This window comes from Pelodiscus sinensis, unplaced genomic scaffold (assembly GCF_049634645.1).
Source record: "Pelodiscus sinensis isolate JC-2024 unplaced genomic scaffold, ASM4963464v1 ctg34, whole genome shotgun sequence".
NCBI lineage: Eukaryota > Metazoa > Chordata > Testudines > Trionychidae > Pelodiscus > Pelodiscus sinensis.
The window spans coordinates 2,117,430-2,124,907 of record NW_027465849.1 but is presented as its reverse complement, the minus strand read 5'-3'; the positions used below and the strand labels follow the sequence as shown (position 1 = coordinate 2,124,907).

General features: G+C 59.9%; 1 protein-coding gene across 1 annotated transcript; it reads right to left on the bottom strand.

The window, feature by feature from the left end:
* Positions 1–4,094: 4,094 nt before the first annotated feature.
* On the bottom strand, positions 4,095–7,134 carry LOC142823755 (immunoglobulin superfamily member 1-like). The gene is made up of 3 exons (XM_075915076.1): positions 6,948–7,134; positions 5,522–5,806; positions 4,095–4,624 (listed from the first exon to the last, which is right to left on the bottom strand). Exons 1-3 carry the CDS (start codon positions 7,132–7,134, stop codon positions 4,095–4,097), a joined length of 1,002 nt encoding a protein of 333 aa, XP_075771191.1.
* Positions 7,135–7,478: the final 344 nt, after the last annotated feature.

Genomic DNA, 7,478 nt, shown 5'->3' with positions numbered 1-7,478 from the left:
ATTTTGTACATCAATAAGAAGGGGGGCTAAGGAAGGGTAAGTGGAAGGAGGTGAGGGAGGAATGGGGTACGAGCCCCCGATGGGGAGGACTGGGCTGGCTCTGTGGGCTTCTGGGGGTGGAAGCTCTCCTGCAGCCCCCCAATTACTCCCTCTCCCCAGATGGCAGCCTGCGGCAAGTGCAGCTGGGCTGATGGCCGAGTGGTGTGATGTGCCCAGTGTGGGAACTCAGGGGACTCCAAGCCAGAACTTCTTTGCAAGCGGGGCACCCCTTAGAACTGTGTGTCCGGGGTGGGGGTCGAGACCCTTTAAGCGCAGCCCTCGGCTAGCCTGAGACAGCATCTCCATGCTCTAAGTCCTCCTTTTATGCCCTGCCGGCACTGCTTCCGGCCATCCTTAAGCCCTGTTCAGAGTCCACTCAATGTGGACTTGCTAGTTCGAACTAGCAAAACGCTAATTCGAACTAGTTTTTAGTTCTAGACGCGTTAGTTCGAACTAGCTTAGTTCGAATTAACTAATTCGAACTAAGTTAGTTCGAACTAGCGCTGTAGTGTAGACGTACCCGGAGACAGAAAGACACTTTTCTCCCCAAGAACAGATTTCTTGTGTGTGTAAGTAGGATAAAATCTAGATAACCTGTCCAGTTTTATTGTTTTCTGGTTTGGGAATGTGGAATTGGTGTCTGAGCTGTTCAAAGGATATTTTTTGTTTTTCCTTTAAAAGTGTTTTCCTTTTGTATTTAAAGTCCTGAGCCCAGGGGGTGCCCCGATGATCCACATTAATTGGCGGCTCTTTTCCATCTAGTCACTTTGCTTGCAACAGGAGTTTTGTTTGGATAATAAAAGTTTGTTTTCTTTTTCTTAGTAACTGGCTGTGACGTAGTGGGGGTACCTGGCTGGTTTCTATGCTGCTGGCTCTGGGGTAACCCCCACTGGCTGCCGTGGGTACCACGACCCAGCAAAACAGGATGAGTCACTATGCAAAGGGACCTCTCAACCGGTATGGCCAGACACCCCCCATGGAGAGGAACAAAGGAAGGTGGAATGCTGCCCTGGCTGGGGGGCAGGGCTGGAAGAGAGTTAGGGAGTTGCTGTCTGGGAGCATGGAGGAGACAGCCTAGGGACAGGGACTGGAGTTTAGGGGCCCAGTCTCCCCCATCTCAAGGGGGCCCGAGGCATCCTAGCCCAGCTCTGTGACCAGATTACATCTGTGCTGTGCTGTATCCTGGAGAGGCAATAAACTTCCTCTATTCCACCGGCTGGTGCAGTCTGTGCCATTTCGGGGTGCAGGAGACGGGGGACCCCCAACGCGCCGTCACACTGGCATTGGTTATTTTTTGTGTCCTGGTGTTATCTTAAGGATGAAATTTCCCAAGTGATTTCTTCCCTGGTTTTTCTTACAAATATTTGGGTGATAGCAGCAAATATTCTCCAAAATCCAGGTATTAGGATTTTGGGGGGAAGTTTTTGTACCAAAGCCTGTAGAGATCGGGTTTTGGGGTGCTTTTGTGAGCCCCCACTTCTGCATTTGTCATACCAGAGTGGGGATCAGCCTTGACAGAGAGAGGCTGTAACAGAGCCTAGGAGTCCTGGCTCCCAGCCCCCAGTTCTAACCACTAGGCCCCACTCCTCCCAGAACCAGGGAGAGAACCCCGGACTCCTGAGACAGACAGATTGGAGGTGGGAGGGGGGAAGAACCGGAGTCTCACCTGCTCTATCTCGCTGCTGGTCCCTTCCCTGCAGAGACGTGAAGCAGAATTGTCCATGAGTGGCCCCGGGTCCCCACGTGCCAGCCCTGCCCCTCCGCCCCACAGGGCAGCTGGGATGGGAGTCCCCCACCCTGTCCTACTCTGCTACGGGAGCCCTGACAACTCCAATCACTCAGCCTGGATACCCCAGAGACAGGCTGAGCCCTGCCCCCCTGCAGCATAGCACCCCGTACGCACCGTCCACACCACCTACAGAGCCTCCCACCCCACACTGTGCAGCACAGCGCCCCCTAGCACTGCCCAGGGGCTTTGGGGTTGGCATCGAGTGCCAGGGGACAATGCCCCCAACTGAGCCCCCTGCCCCTGGGTTCCTGGCCTGTCTCCCATCCAAGCCCGGCCCCTTCCCAGCCTTGCTTAGCAGCAGGTTTAACCCTTCCCTTGATGAGGCACTTACTGGCTCGGATGTGCCTGTGGCAGAGGAACGCCAGGAGGAAGAGGAGGAGGAGGACGGCAGTGACCCCCACGATCACCCCGGCAAGGATGGGGTCGCTCAGATTTGATCCCGATCCACCTAGGAAGCAGCAAGAGGCTGTGAGCACTGGTAGTAGCTGGTTCATTATCTGCTGCCCCAGCCTGTCCCCCTCAATGACTCAGTGACCCACAGGAATGGGGCAAGTTGGGGATAGAAGCAGAGGGGATTGTGGGTCGTTGTGGTTGGAAGGTTCACTGCTAAAGGCAGGGGGCTGTCCCAGGAGGTCAGTGTAAGAGGAGGGTGGAAGGTGTCCTGTGAAGTCAGTTGGGTCCTGGTCCCAAAACCTGCCTCCCCTGGGACCTGCTGCTATGCTGGGAATTCTACATAGAGATCATGGGAGTGGGGGGATAGCAGCGGGGGGGGGGGTTACCTGACGAGGAGATTTTTGGGAAGAGATCAGTAACAGAAGACATAACGGTGCTGTCTTTCAAATGACCATCATTAGGTTCCAGAGTCAACAATGTGTCCCTCTGAAATGGTGGGTTCAAGTGTTAACTCCAAGTCTATCTGGGCCAGACGTTCTCAGAGTTAACACCCAGATGGGCAGCCTGCTTCTCTGTTGTTCCCCGGGGCACTATGCAGACTCAGGCAGACAGACAGGATACAGGGGACCATTATCCTTGGCTCTCCATCCTCAGCCCCGTTCTCCCAGGGGACAAGCACTGAGCTGTGCCCCACACGGGTAGGTTTGTGGTGCCGGTGGCAGCTTAGCTCGCCAGTCTTGGGACATCTGGAGTGGGGGCGCTCTCTCGGGCCCTGCCCCTGCCAAGTCAATCTGACACTAGTCCAGGGAACCCCCCGGTATATGAAATGATTCTGGGAGGGTCTCAGCCCAGATGGGGAATTTCTTGTGGGGATTTGCTCCTGTCCCACCCAGCAGCTGTTCGTGGCTCCCCTGGGGCAGCACGAAAGTGTTTCTGGGGGTTGCCAGGGGGATTCCCTGCCCACCAGCCTTGATCCTGACTCCGCACCGCCAGGCGGGTGGGAACCGGCGTTGTTCAGGCTGAGTTGGGTCAGTTCCCCCTGCGGGAGTAGAACCAGCGTCCGTGGGGGAATGGTGGGGAGGGGGTGAGAAAGCTGCAGCCCTGGTGTCTGTGGCTACTTACCCAGGGACTGCTCCTTCACCAGCACTGGAAGCTCCTCCCCGGGCTGAGCCAGCATCCCAGGGGAGAGGACGGGACCCAGGGATTTGGGCCGGCTCAGCATCCCTGGGATCTCAGGACGGGGAGAATCGGCCCAGTGGCACATGGCCCCTGCCTGGCTCCATGGAAACCAAAACCCAAATCACTAACGACTTGTGTTAATCACCAAGAGCCCTGTTCTGGGCCAGCTGCCCTGCGTGCCCGGTGCTGTACGGACACAGGACACAGAGACAGTCCCTGCCCCAGTCAGGGGCCACTCACCCCTGGAGTCCCTGCGGGGCCGGTCTGGGTGCTGTCTCTCTTCTGCAGGGTAGGAGCCCTCTGCCCCACAGAGCTCAGGGGAGCTTGGCTGCCCCATGGACCATGTCACACCCGGGCGCTAGTTCCCACAGCCCAGACTGGATTTGAGCTCCCCAGGGGATTTGGGAACCACACGGGGTTCAAGCCAATAGGGGAGGGTGAATGTTGTGAGTGGGGCAGGGACTTCAGAGAAGGGGTGGAGCTACCGTGTTCCCTTTTCTGGACATAGAAACTTGGAGACCCTCCCCCGGGCTCTGGGAGGGGACTGGAGTATGGGGGGGGGGGCAGCAGGGGGGATGGGGCCAGGACTCCTGTGCACAGAACCGGCCCTGACATGCAACTGTCTCTCTGAGGTTAAGAAACCCTCAACTCCTCCCAAAACCCCAAAACTTCTCAGTGACCTGGGCAAGGCCCCTCAGCTCTGCAGTTCCCCCTCTGGGTGGGGGGGCACTTCCCTCTGCCCTGCATCTCCAGTGGCCGCTGCTGCCCACGGGCTGGGAACCCCAGTGACTCCATCCATGCTCCCTGGCCGGGCAACACCTCTGCTGGGCCCAGGGCAGAGTCTGGCTCTGACGGTCCCATCAATGCAGATTCCTTGCCAGGGTCCAGCTGGGAGTGGGGCTGGGAGCAGGGACATTGAGCCGGGCCCCTCACCTGCTACCACCAGCTCCACGGGGTCGCTGGGCGCCGAGGAGACGAAGGGCTCTGCCCGGGGCCGGTAGCTGCAGCTGTAGCTCCCCCCGTGCTGCCGGCCCACGGGGCGGATGTGGAACTCGGCCCCGTCCCCAGCAGGCTCCATGGGTTGTGGCTGGTTCAGGTCTCCAGCCTGGTGCAGGAAGAACCTCACATCCCAGCCCGGTCCCTGGCACCGGACGGTGACGTTTGCCCCTGGGGGGGTGACCCCAGTGGGGCTCAGAGAGATGGAGGGTCTGGGCAGGCTGGGATCTGCGCACAGGAGACAGGCAGTGAGAGCCAGACCCAGGCAGCCCCCCAGCCCTGTCCTCCCCAGGCAGATCCAGGAGTTCTGGGGCAGAGATTCTCTCCCAGACCCCAGAGTCCCTCCCACCCAGAATTTCGCCCTGTGTTCTGGGTCCCAGCTCCCTAGTTCTTGGGATTACTGGCAAGTCTCTGACTCCTGGCACCACAGAGCCTGAGCCCCACACAGGAAGGGAGTCGCCCTCCCAGCCTCCAAGAGGTGGGCGGAGGGTCATCATCCCCCTTCTATGCAGGGGGAAACTGAGGCACCAACAGATTCACTTTCCTTAGTGAGTTTTGTGGGGAGGGGCTATCTCTTCCGGTTGTGTTTATGCAGTGCCTGGCACAATGGGCCGAGGGCCTCCCTGGGCCCATAGCACAAGGGACCCGGCGCTACTGAGACCGCAAGCTATGGGTGCTCTGCCTGAGATTCCCTAAGGTTGAGGCCCACCCCTAAGAAAGGACACTTGCAACTTGTGGTGGGCTCCCATCCAACAGGAGCCGGGCCAGGTTCCCAGCCCAGTGCCGTATCCACCAAGCCACCGCTTCTCCTGCAGCCCCTGCCTCATTCAGCTTCGGCCTGGGCCTGCCTGGGATGGGGCTGAGAGAACACGGGATGGGATCACGGATTAAATAGCGACTCACAATTCAGACACACAAGGGGCAGCTTTAAAGTAGCCAGCCCCGAATCTCCAATGGCTGCTGCTCCCTACTGATTGGGAACCTGCCAGTGACTCCATCCTGACCCTCCAACCCGGTGTCCCCTCAGCTGGGCCCAGGGCAGACCCTGGCTCTAACCACATCCCATTGGGTCTGAGCCCCCTGCTTGTGGGGCTGGGAGTGGGGAGGCTGAGCAGGGTCCCTCACCTCTCAGCACCAGCTCCACGGGGTCGCTGGGGTAGGACACGGTGAACGGCTCCGATCTCCTGTGATAGGAGCAGCTGTAGCTCCCGCCCTGCTCCCGGCGCAGGCTGCTGAGGGGAAATTCCGCCTCGAACCCATCTGAATCCTTGTGCAAAAGATAGTGTCCCTCTTTCTTCAGCACGAACCGCCTGCCCCAGTGCGGCCCCCGACACTGGATGGTCACAGATGCCCCCAGGGACACCCCCCCACTGGGGCTCAGGGAGACGCTGGGTTTGGGGTCGCTGGGCTCTGCAGGGGGAAGCAGACAGGCCCCATCATTCAACGCTAGGGCCCGACCTCACCACGTGGCCTCAGCGGTGGGTCAGGCGGGACCGTGGGGACAGGCTTCTGGACACCTTCCCACAGGGGCCCAGAGTTCCCCCTGAGACTTTTGGTCTCTGATCCTGGCTTGAGTGGCCAGATGTCCTGTTTTTTATGAGAACGCCGGTCGAAAGGGACCCCGGTGGCTCCCAGTCAACAGCATGGGGGGTGTAAGGCAGACACCCCACTTGGCTTGGCTCCGCGCTGTGCTCTGGAAGCAGGTGGGGGCAGGGCCTTGGGGAAGGGACAGGACTTGGGTGTTCTGGTTTCTGCTAGTAGAACCCTGGTAAACCCTGTCCCTGGCTCTCGGAGGGGGCTGGGGTGTAGGGAGAGACACAGAGGGGCGGGCGGGCAGGACTCCTGGGTTCTGCACACGGAGCTGCCCCGACCTGCAGGGGCCTGTGCAAGTCTCTCCCGGACGCTGTGCTCAGCTCAGTCTCAGGACAGAGCCTGAGCACTGAGCCCTCTTGAGGGTCTGTCTGGGTGTGGGGCTGCAGAGGGGCCCCTCCCTTGCCCCCATCAGCTCCAAGGGGTCTCTGGGCTCCCACCAGGTGCCAGCTCCCAGGCAGGTGACAATAGCGTGTGTGGTTATGTCTGCCTGCCCAGCTCATTCTGGGGATGGGAAATTGAGCCCAGCTGAGCCCAGACCCTGCCCTGCTGCCTGCCTGGCCCCAGCCTTGTACAGAACAAACTGCAGCCCCCGGCGCTGACCCCCACTCCGGATGGTCACGGCTCCCCCTGGGCGACTCCCCACCTGGGTGCAGGGAGGTGGAGGATTCGGGGAGCTGAGCGCTGCAGTGGGAGGGACACGGGGCATGAGCCAGACCCCAGCATGGCCACCGCGCCCGTCCCCAGCCTGGAGTGTCAGCGACGGGGCAGACGCAGGGTCAGGGGCTCCACAGGACAGCACCCGAAATCTGCCCCTCCTGGACTCAGTCCAACTCCAGGGGACCAAGATCTTCATGCAAACGTCATCCCATGTGGCCCATAACAACACCCCGTCTGCTGGGAGCCTGGGGCCCAGCTGGGGGTGGGGCGGGGAGCCATGGGGCTGGGGAGGGCCCCATACCTGATACAATGACCTGCACAGGGTCGCTGGGCTCCGAGCTGATGCCTGATCCATCACTATAGCGACAGGTGTAGCTGCCCCCGTGTTCCCGCCCGGCGCTGGTGATGGGGAATTGAGCCGTAGAGCCACCAGGGTCTGTGTAATTCAGAGAGTCCCCAGACCCATCCTTGAAGAGCAGGAACCTCATGCCCCGATGCTGAGTCCAACACCAGATGGTGACGGTTCCCCCTATGGGGATCACCCCCCCAGGGCTGATGGAGATGAAGGGTTTGGGGTGGAGCCCCTCTGGAGACACAAACAAACCGGCATTAGGTGGGGATGACACAAACCGCGGCCGCCTGCTTCCCCCTCTGCCCGTCTGGGGCCCACCGGGTTCCCTCTCACCCGGCCCTGGGTGCAGGCTGTCATGTTACTGGAAGTTGAGGGGAGCAGCCAGATCATGGCTGCACTCATAGGTGGGGGTGCTGGCCCCAACAATGGTATAATAGGGGGCCATGTGGGATGCGGAATACAAGCTTATTATCTGATAAT

Bases quoted from the DNA above. Each gene is read 5' to 3' on its own strand.
- LOC142823755 (XM_075915076.1), bottom strand. From the start codon at position 7,134: ATGAGGTTCCTGCTCTTCAAGGATGGGTCTGGGGACTCTCTGAATTAC. The intron at 5,807-6,947 runs GTATGGGGCCCT...TTCCCCCTGCAG, and splicing joins TGTGCAGGTCATTGTATCAG to AGCCCAGCGACCCCAAACCC. The intron at 4,625-5,521 runs GTGAGGGACCCT...TCCTGTGCGCAG, and splicing joins CGTGGAGCTGGTGCTGAGAG to ATCCCAGCCTGCCCAGACCC.